The following is a 19,383-nucleotide window of genomic DNA, read 5'->3' as shown; positions in this document are numbered from 1 at the left end:
ATAACCCTAAATACTATTGTCGTATTTCTCTGATTCATCAGTTACATTAGATATATTATTCATCACAGATTTTACATGTACACATGAGTTCTCAAATTTGTTCCAGAGAACATTTGGCATCATTATTATCTCAGTTTGTCAGCTCCATCATGACCTTCTAGCACAAGCTGCAATAAAATTAAAGAAATATGAATCTAACAGTGCAATTACAGCAAACAAATAGCATCGTTGTATTTTAAAGCCTTTCACAAAGTTGTCAACAAAATGTAAGCACGTGTATAAAGTACCATAGATATATCTTATAAATGTAAAATATATTTCAGAAACTTCCTCAAACAATTAAAACAGGATTCTGTATATAGCAATATTTGATTAGGATTTTTCTAAGCTTTGTTGATTTCTTTTATCATAGAAGGTAAATATCATTAAAATCATTTCCATACTAGTTTATGTTGAAATACAATTTAGATTTAGCTGATAACGCTTACATATAACGAAAATTATGAATAATGGAAACAAAATCACAGAGCATTGTGAAAGGCAAGGACATGCAGTTTCATGTGGTTGAGACGTTAGTAACACAGTTTTTTCTTCCAAAATGGTTCCAGAATACAAGTTTCTGCAAAAGTATTGCATAGAAAATACAAACAAGAAGTTAAAATCTATGTATGCAACATAATTTCCATCTATTACACAGACGTTTCACAAATTGATTAACATACAATGAAAAAAAAACTTACGCAAGAGTACGAAGTTGAAAATAAATCTCGGATCCTCAAAAGTTATGCTAAGTTTGGACTCTAGTTCATTTGCTGCATCGGCCCACGGAAACTGATTTGGTGGGTCATGTGTTGTATCTAATGTGACATAATAAGAATCTCTACACGCGTATGGTGACGTCTTCATATCCGTGCAGGACATAAAGAATACATAGTCTTCAGGGCGCTCTGAGAAAAACATTATACGCTCCGTTTTCCCATCATCCATTTCTGTGTAATACAAAAAAGTATCATAATTAATGTTTTAATTTTCAATTCATGTAACCCATCACATTTTATATAGAAATACAGAATGTAATAATAGATATAAATCAAATAAAGTACTTTTTCCGCTATACTGTATATCTTAAATGAACACGTATATCTTTCAATCTGGACAACATTTCTGGTTAAATTTCAAAATGTTTACTAACTGAATAGCGAACAGTACAGACCATGCTCAGACCCAATTAATGTGCCAGATGATATTGGTCTGCAGTCTGCACCGGTCGCATGGGTAGCAGCAGGTTTAAAGAACTATAACACACGAATATACTATTGATTGATTGATCGATATTGATTTTCTTTAGACCGGGCGGTCAAGGATAACCTACGAAAGTGCAAGCACTTATTTCCAGTAGGATCCTTACCTCACCAGACTCTAGAGACAGCTATGAGATACAATGGAGTCCGGGAACCAATCCCTAGCTCTTATTGAAAAGACCCCCTGGTTCTTTTACATGCCCAGTGTATAGCACTGATACATGCGAGGATTACCTGGGTTTCTTACCAGTAAACCTCTAGGTAGGTGGGAAACACTGAAAGTGTCTCTGAAAAATCCCAAGGGTGTTACCCAGGATCGAACCCGGAACCTCAGGAGTGACAGTCAGTGGTCTAACCAACTGAGCTATCGCGCCACCTTGAAACTATCGCTCTATGAATTTTCCATTTGTAAAGAGGACGTACTAAACATTTAAATGTGTTTAATATATTAAATAACAGTAACATTATAATAAATCTATGGTGGCATATTTCTGCCACCAGATAGCCTGATACCTAACTAGTTAATTAAGAGGTTAACTAGTTAGGTAACTAGTTAACCTGATACCTAACTAGTTAATTAAGAGGTTAACTAGTTACGTAACTAGTTAACCTGATACCTAACTAGTTAATTAAGAGGTTAAGTAGTTACGCAACTAGTTAACCTGATAACTAACTAGATAGTTATCAGGTTATCTGGTGGCAGAAATATGCCACCATATAAATCTATTAAATATTTCAATATTTTATTCGGATCATAAACAATGTGTTTGCCTACCAAACATTCAGGTAAAGTACAGTCTGACCAAATTCTTTTTTGTGTATATACATGTAGTCTAGTTAAATTTCGCATTTTATATTGAACAACCTATATAGATATATGATTACATATAAGAATGGATTGTTCCAATTAAAAAAAAGCAAATCCACCGGACAAACTCATTGTATCAGGAAATTGATTGAAAAATTCAAGCGTCTATGTGTTGTTTGAACAATCATTTCTACATTTTGCAGCATCTTATATATTCTTTCAGAAATAAAATTTATAAGATAAAAACATTTATGTATTCATTAATAGCTTGACATGTTCATTTTTCAAATTCAAAAACGAAGACTGGATATATATCCGTGTAATAAATGCTTGGTTTACCTTTTTCAAACATTGCAATATCTGTGTTTCCAACAAGATTTCCCATTTTAAATTTCTTGATTTCTTGGCATTTTCTTGAGTATATAAATCTATGAAAATAAAGAAGTAAAAGAAATGATTTATCCAAATGTGCTGTTTCAAGTTTTCGTTTCCTTTTATTTTCTCTAGTATTTATTTTTAGTTGGGTTTTAAGTCGCACCAACACATTATAGGTCATATGGCGACTTCTCAGCTTTACTGGCGGATGAAGATCTCAGGTGCTCTCCCTTGCATTATTTCGGGCATGAACGGGCACCTGAGATGAACAACCAAGGTTATGTAAGCTAGCTAGATAACTTCCTCACATGAAAGAATGCAAAATCCCTGTCGGGATTCAAACCAACTGCGATGAGGGGCAATTGTTTTTTTTAAATCAACGACCGTAACCACCCAAATCGCGCCAATGGAACTGTCTTATAAAATCAGTCAACATACATTGGCATTGTCACAGAAAAGGATTTAGACAAAGCGCATGAATTATATTTACTTGCTTATAAAATTCTGCATTAAAAGGGACTCCGTTGTGTTTTTACACGACGGACTGGAAATATTTTTAATCGAGATTAATGTTCCATTTGATGTAGGTCTAGACCAATAACATGTGCGCAAAATATCTTAAGATTACGATTTTCAATTCATTTTTAGTCTATTTTATTGTTTTGTTTATCTTTCTGATTTAAGCCTCGGTCTCACTTACTCCCGGCAGAGCCCAGGACCATCCCGGTAAGTTACCGGGATGATCCGGGACGATCCGGGATGAAATTATTGTTGCGGTCACACTTACACCGGCAGCACTACGGTAGTTCCCTACTAACCACCCAGGATGCGCTCCGGATCATCCAGGCAGAGCCCAGGTGAAGCTACGGTTCATGCCGGTGCTTCTCCAGTTGTTCCCGGATGACGCCGGAAGAGCCCCGGTTGACCCAGACAGAGCCCAGGTCGATCCAGGCAGAGCCCCGGCAGAGCCCCGGCAGAGCCCCGGCAGAGCCCAGGACGATCCAGGCAGAGCCCCGGTAGAACCCCGGTGGATTGAAAACGCCCGAAAATGATAACATTGATACATAATTTTTATTTAATATAATATCTATTGTTCCAGAATAGTAATTCATGATGATTTTCTGAAAAATCCTTATGCCATACTGGATAGAAGGGAAATGGGAAGACTTTTAATACAAACAAGTACAATCATCGCAAATTGTCGTTATTCTTTTGAAATGATCCGGGCTTTGCCGGGGCTCTACCGGGATCAACCGTAGCTCTACCTTTATCCTCCGGGGCTCTGCCTGTAGTTACCGGGGCTCTGACGGCATATACCGGGGCTCTACCGTAGCACTATTGTAGCTCTACCGGCTATATCATACCCTGGATCATCCCCGGTTTGTGCCGGCAGAGCTACGGTGCTTTCCCGGTATAACCCCGGTCGTTCCCAGCAGAGCAAAGGATGAAGCCGGCAAAGCTATACCTTCCCGGATCATCCCGGAACACCCCGGTGATATTAAATATTTTATTCCATCCTGGGTCGAATGCCGGATGTTCCCGGATCATCCCGGATCATCCAGGACGTTGCCGGCAGAGTTACGGATGTACCCCGGTTGTTCCCGGTCGTACCCCGGTCGTTCCCGGATCACCCCGGACGTCTACCGGGGCTCTGCCGGGGCTCTGCCGGGGCTCTGCCGGGATGTAAGTGAGACTGTAGCTTTAAGAGCCCCATCTGATCTATGTTAGTATTCTAATTTCGTTATAGGCTTTTGCCTGGATTTCATACAATTATTGTTTAAATTTTGAAAAAGAATGCTTCCAAAATGGTCGTATGAATAATATATTTATATTTTATTTCAAAGAATGACGAACTCTTTGCTTAACTGTCGGTCCCTGTGGCGCCGTTATATGTCGCAACGCCGCTAAATGTCGCACTTGCCGCTAAATGTCGCACCATTGACGCTAAATGTCGCAACCGCCGCTAAATATCGCAAAATCATTTGACGTTAAATGTCGCAATGTTAACGTTAAATGTCGCACGAATTTCCCTTACCGTTAAATGTCGCAACACTACCGTTAAATGTCGCAAGATGTAATTTTATGTTGAACTCAAGTTTTATTGTTGGATCATATTAATTAAATCTGCCTACTCAATTTGAAAGCGAGTGAATTTATTATATATGGAACTGCGCTACAATTTAGGCGGCGATAAGACTCATCTTGTAAATAAATGTATATTGATTTGCGTTCGATTTTTAGCTGATCTTATACAAGTACATGTACATTGTACATATTGATACAATTGTCTACTATTTGAATGAAACTGCAAAATTGACATTGTTCTGTAAATAGTTTAGTACAATTGTGTCTGTAAAATGGCAGAGGAGACAGGCTGCCTGAGGTGGCAGTCTGATGGCCTAGTTGACTGAGGAGGCAAATTGACTCGCTGTCGGAAGAGGAAGCCTAAATTGCTGACGACCTGGACCTTAAGAGTTTGCCTAACGCCCTGTTAACCTAACGTTGGTAGCCTAGTATCCTGAGGAAGTCGCCTAACATCCTAACAGCCTATCGATGCCAGCTTTGCAACCTGAAGTTGGCAATCTAACAGCTTAGAGTCGGCAGCCTAGTAGCTTAAAGTTAGAAACTTATATTATAAATATGGAAACAATTTAAAATACAGTAAAATCACTATGAAAGGTCGTGCAAAAGCACATACACATGCATGATTATGGAGAAAAAAAACGCCTTTACCTTGAGGGCACTTAACTTTGTAGTCTTATAGCCTAAAGCTTACTTATTTAGAAAAAGTTCATGATTGCCATCCATTTTCCCAAGTTATATTCCTTTTTTTTCACTTTGAAAATAGGACCTTGTATGGTTAACCTATTCCGGTAAGTTGGATTTATCTTAAAAAATTATTTAATGATATCTTCCATATCTGGTAGGTGAAAACCATTAATGGCCGTGTATTTTTTATGGAGTAAAGGGTCTCTAGTGTCAAGGTCACTGGTGTGAATTTTTTATAACATTTTTGCTCATTAAGCTTTTATTGTTAAGATTATGTATTTCATGTTTAATACAAACATGCCAAGGGGGGTCCTCTTGCTTTGGGTTTAATTGGGGGTCCTGTGGGTAAAGGCCAAAGTCACCAATGCCAAAATAGATTTTTACATGTTTACAGGTGTTTTAACATTATTCTTTTGAAAGATGTCTTTTATATTTGGTAGGAACATGGAATTGAGGTCTTCTCCTTTGGATGGAGTTATGGTTCAGTTGGGTCAAGGTCACCAGTTCTAAAATAGATTTCTACACTTTTACAGCCTTTATTTATTGACAAATGTTTTTCATATTTTGAAGGTAGATAACTTGCAAGATGTTTTCTTTACACATCTGTTCCATTTGTTTTTGTTTTGAAAAATAAAGTTCTTAAAATTATCTTAAAATAAATACACTATTGTGCGTATGTTTGTATTTATGGTCATTTGAACTTCACTATGACGTAGTCGACATGTGCATTTTAGAACGAACATAAAAGTGGTTACAGATATCTAACCAATATCGTCGTTACATATGTACGAGTATAATTCATGTCTTGTGTTTTTCGAAAAATGTCAGATTTAATTTCAATGAAATATTTATCATGAAGCGTTACAGATTAAGATTTTCATTACAGCAAAGCAATGATATAAAAAGCCTAAATTCTCTGGCCAAAACGGCTAGCTGTCTTCAGCCAAACAGCAAGGCCAATATGAGCTTAATCAATTATTTGTATTCTTATTATATGGTATTTACTGAGAATCTTTCATAGGATAAAGCGATTTGGCGAGTAAAATATCACTTGCAACAATGTCAAAGCGTAAATAGTGTTTGACAAATCGTAAAATGTACTAAATCTTGTGTACTTATTTAAACTTTGACATCTGCTTAATATTGTAACGTTTTTAAGGCACACAAACCCTGTTGGTGAAAAGCTAGCTCACCACCGAGAGTGGTTTATGCCCTTTATATATGGGATACTATCCTATATGGGAATCAATCACCTTTAGTTTTCGCATATCGCTCATTATATGACGTTCTACCAACGTCGTTACAATATGTGTGAATTTGCGTTTATTTATACTCCCCACCGGTTGACCATATGGGCGAGTCCTCCAGAAGAGTACACGTCATTTTATATTTTGGAGGATAGCGCAATTACAGATATAGAAAGATATGCCCCGATTCCAGAAGCTTCCCCTTCTTTAACGTGCCAAGTTGTTTTAGCACCCATACACGGTACATAAAGTATCATCCGAAAGACTGATCAGTAATTTGAGTTGGCCAGCCCGGGAATAGAACCAACAAGGTCGAGGTTACAAGTCTCGCGCTCTATGCGGGCTGGCTGCTTACAAAAATTCCGGTGCATATAATCGTAAAATTCGCTCATATCTAGCACCCGACTGCGGATCGAATACTACATGACCAAGGAGTACTACATGATATGAGCCGTGTCACGACAAAACCAACATAATGGGTTTGCGATCAGCATGAATCCAGACCAGCCTGCGCATCTGCGCAGTCTGACCAGGACCCATGCTGTTCGCTATCAGTTTGACAATGCGGATGCGCAGGCTAGTCTGTATCCATGCTGGTCGCAAACCCATTATGTTGGTTTTGTCGTGACAGCGCTCATATTTTTTTTTGATTTTCGTATTGACCGTGTTTTTTCACGTAATTGCCGTTACTGTTGAAATAAAAAAATTGCCTTGATATACAATCAATATTTCACGTTTGAAGTGAATATTTGTGATGTTTCTTTTTTGAAAATATAAAAAGGGAGATATTTTAGAAAAAGTACCTTTTAGGGTCATCTGTCCTTTAGAAATGCATTAGTACTTTCATATATTTCAAGTTTAAAGTGAATATGTTTTAAATAAGCCGTAACCAAAAGGTTAATCAGGGCGAAAACATCTTAGAAAAATAAGGGGAATAACTTTGCAAAAATATAACTAGGATTATCTGCCCTTTTGATATTGCATCATATGATCATAGTGAACAACTAAACCACGTTTAAAGTAAATTCTGTTGCTTCTGAGAAAATAAATGAAATTACTTAAACCAAATTCTGAGAGTGACAATACCATAATACCTTAAAGTTTAATCTGTTGTCAATCAGGGTTACAAATGAAAATGTTGAACGAGAGAAAAATACTTATCTATTGAGAATTAAGTATCAATTATCCTTTCTAGCCTAAAGATTACATTATATAGTAGCTTAAAACCTCGATATTTATGTTCGCTAAAAAAAGCAAGTAAGACAAAGATAATTTTTGTGTAATGGCAATTACAAAGAGAATGTTAAAAAGTAATATAATTCTACTTTAAACATGATTTTAACACGAATTTACATCTTGCGACATTTAACGGTAGTGTTGCGACATTTAACGGTAAGGGAAATTCGTGCGACATTAAACGTTAACATTGCGACATTTAACGGCAAATGATTTTGCGACATTTAGCGGCGGTTGCGACATTTAGCGTCAATGGTGCGACATTTAGCGGCAAGTGCGACATTAAGCGGCGTTGCGACATATAACGGCGCCACAGTCCCTTATTGAAATCCCTTCTTCAAATAACAGCATATTATGTTCTGTTTACGTATGTATAATAAGAGATAATTCTTTATGATAACTCTGTTGCGAGTCAGCCGTTAGGAACAACATTATATAAAGTTTATGAAAACAAATTTCATTGTAGCTTTATACTCGTAAGAAAGATTGATGGTATATCATAATCATGATGATTTAAGTTGCTCTTCATTTCAATATGATATCCCTTACATGCTTTAAATCACCAAATTTAAAATGTAGAACATGAAAAACTATATAAAAAGAATTCACGATCTGAGTAATGGAGTAATGTCTTACCGAAACAGAAAAGAAACATAAAGTTCTCCGTCCTCTATTGTATATATTGCCTCCAGCTGACGCACGTGTTGGAACAACTTCTTCTCCGACTCCTCCAGAATGTACAGCTTCTTTAACGGTTTACCAAGCACCTGTTTTAATGATTAATAAAAAAAGATGATTCAGACATTTGTTATGAATAAGAATACTGGCATGAGCGATACTCACTTTTCAACACTTTTCAAGTGCTGGAATCAATGACCAGCAAAATATAACAACACTAACTTTCATCTATGAATGAGTCAATAACTAACACTGAAAGCAAAAATCATTTCATGAGAAAATATATTATTATGAAGTAATACAATCTATCATTTTGTGAAAGGTATTGTATGGAATTTATTTCCATGCAAAAAGCAATTAGAGCTTAAAAAGAATATAAGTTATTTTTTTCCACGGACGAATCATCTACTTTCCTGCATGACGCTATTATATCTGAGAGCAGTCACTTCTAGAAGGTAAGGAGTTTACAAAAGTTGTTTAAATTTTACAAACAGTGAATATAATCATTCGTGCCATGAAGTTTTTACAACCATGAACAGAGTCGAAAGAGAGACCACGAGGGGAGCGGTTGCCTCGTGGTTAAGGTGTCTGCCGCTCAACCCAGGGATCATGAGTTCGAGCCCTACTCGGGCTACATCCACGTTTCTTCATATGCCACCAGTACGAAAGTGATTAATATAAGTTGCAAGAAATTGTTTTGCAATCGAGCTAGAATAATTTTGTTTAAACTAAACTAAAGAGAGATCATGGTCCTGTTTCTAAATAAAGAGGTGCCTATTATTCAATTACCTTGTTCTTTAAAGTTGTTAGACTCATTGGCCTAGGGAACCTCTGATATTTTATATCAGAAGTAAAAATATCAAGCGGTGTTACGTCCTCTGGTCTTCGCACTGTAGGCGCTGCAGCTGTGGGCCGGTTCTTGTTCACAATTTTAGGTGTTGTAGGAGTTGTCATCTTTGTAGATCTACTCCACGTTGTTGCCATTACTGTTGGTGATTCTGTTGTTATCACTGTCGTTTCAGGTATTGAAATATGTCTGACAGCGTTGCCTGAAAACATAACGAAAATTATTTGTGAATTAAAGAAAGCACATGTGTTTTGTATGTATGTATGTGCGTGCGTGCGTGCGTGCGTGCGTGCATGCATGCATGCGTGCGTGTTTGTATGTACGTACGTATGTATGTATATATGTATGTATGTATGGTTTGTGAAAAATATTTGCATCTTATTTTCTCCAAATGTATGTATGTATGTATGTATGTATGTATGTATGTATGTATGTATGTATGTATGTATGTATGTATGTATGTATGTATGTATGTATGTATGTATGTATGTATGTATGTATGTATGTATGTATGTATGTATGTATGTATGTATGTATGTATGTATGTATGTATGTATGTATGTATGTATGTATGTATGTATGTATGTATGTATGTATGTATGTATGTATGTATGTATGTATGTATGTATGTATGTATGTATGTATGTATGTATGTATGTATGTATGTATGTATGTATGTATGTATGTATGTATGTATGTATGTATGTATGTATGTATGTATGTATGTATGTATGTATGTATGTATGTATGTATGTATGTATGTATGTATGTATGTATGTATGTATACAAAATCAATAACATACTTTTACAGTATAAGAAAATAAACAAAATACTGTTATTAATACAGCCAGAAAAAGTCAACTAGTGATACATATACTGGTACCTGTAGTGTCAACATTGTGCAGATTGTCAGCATTAGCTTCTGCTGGTTCCACTATGTTTTTCAAAGGCATTTTATTGTCATGTGCGTTATCCAAAACTGCCATTGTGGGGGTTATCTTCGAATCATAATTTTCACTTATCGCTTCATTCCTTGTCATAGCTTTATGTCCTGTATCCTCCTCCCTTAACGTGTTTTCGTGCAGCACTTCGTTAGTTTTCATTTGATCAGCATGGACTTCATTGTTATTTATTTTGTCAGAAGAAATTTCATTATTTTCTCTATCACTAGACGAGTCTTTATCGTGTACTTTTATATCAGATGAAACTTTATTGATATTAACTGCATTAGCTGAAATTTCACCGTCTTCAATAATGTTAGCTGAATCTACATTGGTTCCTGTAACAAGTAAATTAGCTGAGACATCGCTGTGTTCTTTATCAACAGATAAGCTATCGGTATGCTTGATTTCCTTTTCTAAAACATCATCAACACCAGTTAGGTCATCACTGTGTTCATCAACATTAGCTGGGACTTCGTTACTTTCTACTTCATTAGCTGGGACATCACTGTGTTCTATAACATTAGATGGAAATACGCTGTGTTCTACTCCATTAGCTTGGACATCGATGTGTTCTACTCCATTAACTGGGACACCACTGTGTTCTATATGGTTCGATGGGACATCGCTTTGTCCTATTACATCAGCTTGGACATCACTGTGCTCTATTATGTTAGTTGTGGCATCATTATTCAGTATCACATTAGGGGATACCTCATTGTTTTCTAATTTATTTGATGAATCAGCAGTGTTAAGTATATCATTAGGAGAAACTCTTTCACTTCCATTGGAATCTAACGTTTCATCGTTGACATGCACAGTTTTACTCTTTATGACACCATCTCCACTGCTTGCAATGACTCTTTGAGTGTGGCCGTTCGGATTTTTCTCCTCGATAAAAACAGTAACTGTTGGTCTTAGACGATTTTTTGAATCGTCTTTAGCTACAACTACAGCATCGTTTTCCGAAACAGACTGAACACTTGAACCTAGAGTCTTTGCTCCTGGTTTGATATTATTATCTTTGTGCAAATCATGATGCTCATTATTTCGAAGAGAGTTTGTGCTTGTATTAGATTCAAATTCAATACTTTTTGTATTATCCCCATTTCTTTCTTTTACAGCAATAGCATTTGTTATTGTTTTGCTTGCGTTTGGATGATGCTGGTTCACATGTTGAATAATGTTACTGGAGACAAAAGAATCCGTTCCACCCTTGGTTAGATCGCTTTGTTTCTTAGTTAACAAAGTTGTCTCGCGATCTTGCTGTTCGGAGTGTTCATGCAGTATGTTTGGTATTGATTTAAATTCTCCAAGCTGTGGTTTCGACGACATCTTTGTTTTGTTGTTTCTGTCATTTTGTGATATTGCGACGACTGAATTACTGTTCCTTTTTAATACAGAATTATCATTTCCGGATTGCATAATACTTTGTTGATTTAAAGATTGTGATATTCTCGTGGCAGCATCCGATATTTTCCCCTTAAGATGTCTAGCTTCACTGAAGGAAATTGTCAAGATTAAAATTACACAAAATAGGCAATTTCTATTAAATTTCATTTTTATTTCTTCCTTATAATCCAATGTTAAATACTCTGGTATACAAAAGTGTCTAACAATAACAATCGTAAAGTTATTAATCAAAATCGATAATTGAGCTTCAATAAAACACACCTTTCAAGTCAATTTCCTCGTTTTTGTAGCATGTGTAAAATGCCCAAAGGCCTGTTTATATTTCCCCTACTATACAAAATGACAAATTAAATTTTGTTGACTGTTACATGGATATACCGCAAATGCGTGTTCAATAAGGTAGTAAAAATTTATATAAAAAATAGAAAAAAAAGTTCCTTACTTTTACTGGGATAAGTAGAAATTTAATCCATATTAGAAAAATAATTATTTTCTAACTAAAAGAAGAGAAAAACAACCCAGATCTAATTCAAAATATATTTATGTGTCTGATATTTTACTCTACATGTAAATTTTTCATCATATATAATGTTTAGAGTTGTAGAGTTGATTATGTTGAATCTAAAGACGAAAGGTGTGGTTGTTTCCCACTTAATAAATTATCTTTTAATTAATGAATAGGTATTCTTCTGCATTTAAGATAATAGATAAAAAATAGAGAAAGACAGAATCCCTAAAGAATACCCGGCACGGCAATTTTGAAAATGTTGCAGGGTCAGTTTGATTAAGCCTGTTCATGGACGGTACTGAGAAGCGCAAGTCACCGTCCATACCTCCTAGCACCGGCTTAAGCAAAATTCAACATTTAAACACGAAAATAATGAAATTTTGGATTTAGAAACATCCGCAGATGTGTTCATACGGTGGTTATCTTGGAAACTTCACTGTGACACAGTAGTTCAATTCCATGTAAAGCGGCGTATGGTCCCCAAATAAAAGAATGCGTGTGTCTTAAACAGAAAACAATCGGCGGAACTAAATAAAATGGAATTTTGAAAGGGGATCTGGGGTTCTGAAACCTGTATATCACAGACAAGACGTCAAAAGACAAATTTATAAAGCAGACAACATATCTTAAGGGTGATTATACAGTATTTAAGTAGGAATAGTGGAACCACCCAAGTTGAAAAGGGCCAAATAGAAGAAATGTGGAATCTGAAATTAAAAGTGTCTAAAGCAAAAGTTATGATTTTTGAAAATGGTAGACATACATCTTATGTTGTTTTTTTTTTGTATAACACTAGAATTGAAATTGTAGAATCTTTTAAATATTTAGGTGTGAATCTTTTTAGAAATGGAGACTAGAACAGCACTGAAAGATATAGTGCGCAACATGCGTCTTATTCGTTACATAGTTTATTTATTGTATGTAACCAGTTGAAATTTCCAGATTCCCAAATGATAAGCTTATTTGATAGCTTGTTTTACCAACATTAAATTATGCTGCAGATATGTGGGGACATCATGTCGGTCCAAACATAGAATGGGCATATACTATTAAGACTATTTTAATTTAGGGCAGACTGCTTGTTTTTTTATGTGGGAAAATCAGTTTACTGTGCATTTAGATTTAGTATTATTAAACAACGAATTTTAGTCATATTCTATCAAAGTTGGTATTCTCCAATTGATAACTCGTTTAGATTATATACATATTCTTTATTTAAACATTCATTTGAATTTGAAAATTATTTAGATTTTATCGTTGAACCAAAATTTAGGGTAGAAATGTCTTAATTTCGTTCATTTTCTCATGATCTGGCTATTTAACGTTGATAGTCCTGCAATAAGTACACATAAATCTGTTTAATTTGTTCTTCTCCATCGTGACAACCCCTGCATTACTTTGAGACAGATCCGAAAAGAAGACAGAAGTATAATTTCCCTGTTTTTACTCACTTCACTTCCCTTCACTATATGAACTACTCACAGAAAAGCATGGTGAAGAAACATGAAAATACATTTTAGTTTAACAATATTTTGTCACGATTATATTAATTGTTCATTTTGCCGGGCCCTATTCGTCTTTTAGACGCGGGAAAAGTATACTTAATGTCCGCGCATGCGTCGATTGTCGTGTATGTCTGTCTCTCGAGCAATTTTGTGAACTGTTTTTGTATGTCCAATCGTATGAAAGAGATTTGAGAGAAAGTTTTACATTGGTTTTTAAAATTATTGTTCATTTAAGATTTAAAAGAGAAAAAACCAAGACAGAAATATCAATATTTAATATTTAATTTATCACTCACAAGAATTAATCGATTTTAACAGGTCTATTAAAATACGCTACATTTCCTTTCTTCCAATTCCCGCAGACTTTCCTTCTCTATGTCACTTTATCTTTATTCTCTTACGAGTATAGATATATTGAATGTATTTATTTTGCAAATTCTATTTATTCTTATGTTTATCTAATAGAATTTGTTTGGAAATATCTTATTACTAAGTTATTTTCTTTCTTCATTGAGCCGCAGTGGTAAGATTATTTACATTTCATTACTTTAATTAAAAATTGATTATTATTTGCATCGCTCAATTGCATGTTGTATATTTATGTATTTTTAATAAGCTTGTATTATAATAATACATTTATATATTCAGGCTTTTTCTTCGTATTATCTTCATTACATTTTTGCGAACCTACGCCATGAATTGAAGTTAATTATTCTACCCTGTGACAATTTTATTGTATATTTTGTACATGATAAATTTACACATCTAACATCATATTATGTTAAGCATAAATATAATCTACAGACAAAAGGGTTGGACAAAAATTTAGGGTCCTTCCCTTACATTAGTGATGGATGCATGAAGCGTTTTACTGATTTTAGGTCGTGAAGTTTCTTGTGGGATGAATTGTCCTCAAAATTTGAGGGATGGAGTGCCTGAGCGCGAGTTCAAATAATAAAGTGCCTTGAGGGATGAGTGAAGTGTCTTGTTCCCGATGATATTACTTGTCTAATCCGATTTTTTCCTATTTAATTCGTTATCATGGGCACCGATATCATGTTCCAAAATTAAACCAATTTAATATACGAACTTCTTTAAGTATGCATAAACAGAACATAGGCCGAGTCGTTACCATGCGAAGTGTCGGTGGGACGAATCGTTATAAATTTCATTCGGAACACCTCGCCGATAACGTAGAAGGCCGGAAAGGTGCTGCCGAACAAATTTGTGGATCAAGCACAGCAACAAAATAGCTAAAACATGGCCTTTGTGGGGCGTATGGCTGTGCGAATGTCAAATGGCGTGTCAAGTATGTGTTACTTAATGTTTTGTACAATAAAACAATACATTATTTATGAATGTCGCATTCTCGTGCGGTATTGGCAACCAAGGTCAATGTACTACAAGTGGGTGGGGTAAGAATTCCGATAAAGTTATTTTAGGAGACCGATTTGTCGCCTTGACCTAATGTGAACCACTTTAGTAAGGGAGTTTTAGGGACTTGCCATTGAAAATAGCTTTCTACAAGTTAAAGTGTGTCTTTTGCTTGTATTTTCTGGCCAAGTCGTTTTTAGGAATCCGGGTTAACTCGGCTCCGAGTCATCTCGGCCCGGTACGTACTCGGCCCATAATTATATTATTACTACTGGTAATGATTACTTTTATGAATTTATTGTATTTTGATCCTTACATTTGTTGTTTCACATTTTCATGTTAATACTTTTGTCTTATATCTGGGACATTTGTGCCAGCTAAAAATGCTAGCTCAATCAGGTTTAAGACATAGAATCACAAACTCTTGGGGTCAGATCCTGCCCCCCAATGTGATACATCCCTGTAAACACTCTATCAAAATATTTTATTATTTACATCTACTACAACGATAAAACTGGTTTTAAAACAATTTTTACATATATGAAAAAAATACCGTATACCATCAAGTCTCAATAAAGTAAAGATTTATTATGATAATTGATATTAATCAAAATAAAAATACTTTGGTTATCTTTAATTCTAAAACTTTGTGCCTGTCATTGTTAAAACAAGTTATATGTCTAAATTGATAGAAACTTTACTTTCAGAATTAGAAAGTTCTATGTCCAATTCATCTTATCACCATTCCAAACTCAGACAGGGACATTTGTAATATGAGTAGGCATGCAAGGTTCAGTGTCCAAAACACTTTCTAAGAATTATTTCCCATTTCCCCATTTTCTAGAAACAAAATATTTGAAGTTCATAAAAATTATATTGTTATGTAAAATTCTAAATACAAATGTTTCCAACAACTTCATTATGCTCTAGATTATTGGCCAGTACCTTTATTCTATTTTTTTAGATTAAATATTCAGTTTCTGGCATTTATATTTTGACATTGAATTCTTTGACACTGAACATTATACTTTTAAGTTTTCTCTGAAAACTGAATGAAATGTATGCTGACAGGTGTTGGCGCAATGAATTAGATCAAGAAAAAGTTATTGTGCCCCCACTTTAGTGGCGGGCATTTAGATTTACCCTTGTCCGTCCTTCCGTCCGTCCGTTCTCTTTTGTGTAGCATGTAACTCAAAAAGTATTTGACCAAGAGTCATGAAACTTTACAGGAATGTTGATCAGCATGTGAAATTGTGCACCTGGGTATTTTCCTCTGGATATTTTTAGTATTTTTAGAGTTATTGTCCTTGACTTAGTAAAATTTTGCAATTTTCAACTTGTGTCGCATGTAACTCAAAAAGGATTTGACCTAGAGTCATGAAACTTTACAGGAATGTTGATCAGCATGTGTAGTTGTGCACCTGGGTATTTTCGTCTGGATATTTTTAGTATTTTTAGAGTTATTGCCCTTGACTTAGTAAAATTTTGCAATTTTCAACTTGTGTCGCATGTAACTCAAAAGGATTTGACATAGAGTCATGAAACTTTACAGGAATATTGATGAGCATGTGTAGTTGTGCACCTGGGTATTTTCGTCTGGATATTTTTAGTATTTTTAGAGTTATTGCCCTTGACTTAGAAATTTTTTGCAATTTTCAACTTGTGTCACATGTAACTCAAAAAGGATTTGACATAGAGTCATTTAACCTTACGGGAAGGTTGCTCAGCATATTTAGTTTTGCACCTGGGGTTTTGCTTGTGGATTTATCCAGTATTTGTAGAGTTATTTCCCTTGACTTAGTAAAAACTGTTTCATTATGTTGTTATTTGTTCCTCGAGTGCTTGAGTTAGAATCAACCAACTTTACAGGAATAATGATCAACATCACTAAATTACAGGAATAATGATTCACATCACTGTGAAGCTATGAACCTGGGACTTTGCATGTGGATTTTTTCCAGTTTTTTTTCAGTTATTGCCCTTGACTTACAGTAGTATAAATTTACAATTTTCAACTTGTTCATGCATAGCTCAAAAAGTATTTATTTTGTAGGCCTGAAAGTTAACAAGAATGTTGGTCAGCATGTGTACTTATGCACCTTGGGGTTTGCTTGTGAATTTATTCAGTATTTGTAAAGTTCTTGCCCTTTACTTAGGAAAAGATTTTTAGTTTTCAAAAAATATTCGACCTAGAGTCATAAGATTGACAGAACAGTGGTGCGGTGGGGGCACCCGTGTCCTATGGACACATTTCTAGTTTAACCTATTTTGTGTAACACTTTGCATGTGTAACATACTTTTTAAGGACTTCAAAAATTATGTGTTATAAAAACATGATAAAGAGGAAATAATTTTCACAAAAGTGACAGTAGGCAAATATTTTTCTTTCTGTTTATTTCACATATTATTCTCATAAACAAACAAAGATTAAAAGAAATATCTTAATTTCTTTTCTATAAATATGATATTTTATGATTGACATATGCCCGATCGGGCATTTTGACCAGCCTGTAAAAAGTTAAGTCACAAATATTTTCAGACATTTAAAAATATATTTAGCTCCATGTTCATATGGATATTTTAAAGTTTTATTGATCAATGAAAGTATGTGAATTTGTAGAAAAAGGATTAATTTACAATCTGACAGTCTGACTGAAGTTCAGAATCAGATGTACTTAAGTTATTTCTTGCATGCAGATTCACACATACAAAAAGATACTTACAGCGTGTTTAGTGTTTTAGAGAAAATATTTCAATTGAATAATATTGTTTTTATCTAAACTCCATATGTTACCCTTAATAGAAAAACTCTAAACCTGTTATTACTCTGAATATTACACAAATGTACATTATATTTGCAAATAAAAAACCTATAATTTTTTTAACAGGGACTTCAAACTATATGGGAAAGAAGTGGCCAATTGTAAAGAAATATGCTGTTGTAGAACTGGCACCCCCAACACCTGCTGAAGTTGAAAGGCATTTGGGGAGTTTGCAAGTTTGATTGGAAAGGCAAAAAAAGGAGGTGGAAAGACCTCACAGTATTGTATGTTGATTTATTATTGCATAAATATTTATCTTATTATCATTTTAATTTAAGGTGAAATTTAGTTGCTCAGACTACAAAATGGGACACATCTAGAATAATTCATATCCAGATGAGATTATGATATATAACTTAAATGTTTCTAAGGTGACTTTAAAGAGTTCATGCATGTTAAATTACTATATTTAAAGTAGTTTAAATACTGTTATACATGTACTTAGAGGGGCGTCCGTGGCTGAGCAGTTAAGGTTGTTTACTTCAAACCACTTGCCCCTCAACACTGTGGGTTCAAATCCCAACAGGGACTTTGGATTCTTTCATGTGAGGAAGCCATCCAGCTAGCTTACGGAACGTCGGTGGTTCTACACAGGTGCCCGTTCGTGTCTGAAATAATGCACGGAAGGGCACCTGAGGTCTTCCTCCACCAGTAAAGCTGGAACGTCGTGATATGACCTATACTGTGTCGATGTGACGTAAAAACCCAAAACAAACAAACATGTATATATGTTTTTTTATTTTCAGCAAGCAACACTAAACACAGTTGTAATGTTTGAGGTGATATTATGGTTTTTCGTTGGAGAGTGTATAGGCAAGAGATCATATGTTGGTTACCCAGTGAAGGTTCCTAATGCAGTACATAAAGAAATCTCTTACACATAACATTATATATAGTTCCAGTGATCATTATTTAAACTAAACATTTCAGGAATTTTGACAGCAAGAAATACTTTTAAAGGATAAAAAGGGAAAAGTGAAAAGGTTAAATTGATTAGTATTGTTTTTTATGGTAAAAAAGAATTCAGATGTTGAAATTTATTGACTTGCTTGTTTCATAGACAAATTTAGTGATGATTTGAATTCTTTTGTGTAAGTAAATAAATTTAAAAACAACTAGTATTATGTGTTTGATATATTTTGTTTATGAGGTATTTGTATGTTTAAACTTTGTTGTAGAATTTAAGTCCTGTCAGGCAATGTTGCTTTTGGAACAGAATGATTTGAGGACACACAGACCATTTTTAAATTCTATTTTATAGTAAAAGTGTATTTCACAAGACCAGCAGCAAACTCCCTGCAATATTTCTTCTTCTGATCCAACACTACAAGCAAATGGACTGTCCAACATTTCCAGTGTTAACAGTTTAATGCAAATGGACAAAATCTAATTAATACATAGTCACTGTCTGACCTGGTTTACACAAAAGAACACAATGGTTTTAGTTTGTGTAACTTTGTAAGCAGTGGACCAAACAATGAATAGGAAAGGGGGGGGCTAATGTTTTCAGTGCTGTAAACAAGAAACTGTTGAATAAGACTCACTTTAATAGCCGTCCG

General features: G+C 34.8%; 2 protein-coding genes across 2 annotated transcripts; one reads left to right on the top strand and one right to left on the bottom strand.

The window, feature by feature from the left end:
* Positions 1–28: 28 nt before the first annotated feature.
* Positions 29–11,924, bottom strand: LOC132758803 (uncharacterized). The gene is made up of 6 exons (XM_060750503.1): positions 10,145–11,924; positions 9,204–9,463; positions 8,373–8,503; positions 2,449–2,537; positions 741–989; positions 29–167 (listed from the first exon to the last, which is right to left on the bottom strand). The coding sequence occupies exons 1-6, from the start codon at positions 11,760–11,762 to the stop codon at positions 148–150; spliced, it is 2,367 nt and encodes a 788-aa protein (XP_060606486.1). The 5' UTR covers positions 11,763–11,924; the 3' UTR covers positions 29–147.
* Positions 11,925–14,888: 2,964 nt separating this feature from the next.
* On the top strand, positions 14,889–18,943 carry LOC132758829 (ATP synthase subunit g, mitochondrial-like). Its single transcript, XM_060750532.1, has 3 exons — positions 14,889–14,937; positions 17,891–18,003; positions 18,535–18,943. Exons 1-3 carry the CDS (start codon positions 14,889–14,891, stop codon positions 18,706–18,708), a joined length of 336 nt encoding a protein of 111 aa, XP_060606515.1. The 3' UTR covers positions 18,709–18,943.
* The last annotated feature ends 440 nt before the right edge of the window (positions 18,944–19,383 follow it).

The sequence above is a fragment of the Ruditapes philippinarum genome, unplaced genomic scaffold (assembly GCF_026571515.1).
Source record: "Ruditapes philippinarum isolate M1 unplaced genomic scaffold, ASM2657151v2 ctg300_1_1_1_1, whole genome shotgun sequence".
Lineage (NCBI taxonomy): Eukaryota > Metazoa > Mollusca > Bivalvia > Venerida > Veneridae > Ruditapes > Ruditapes philippinarum.
This window is presented reverse-complemented; position numbering and strand designations above follow the sequence as displayed.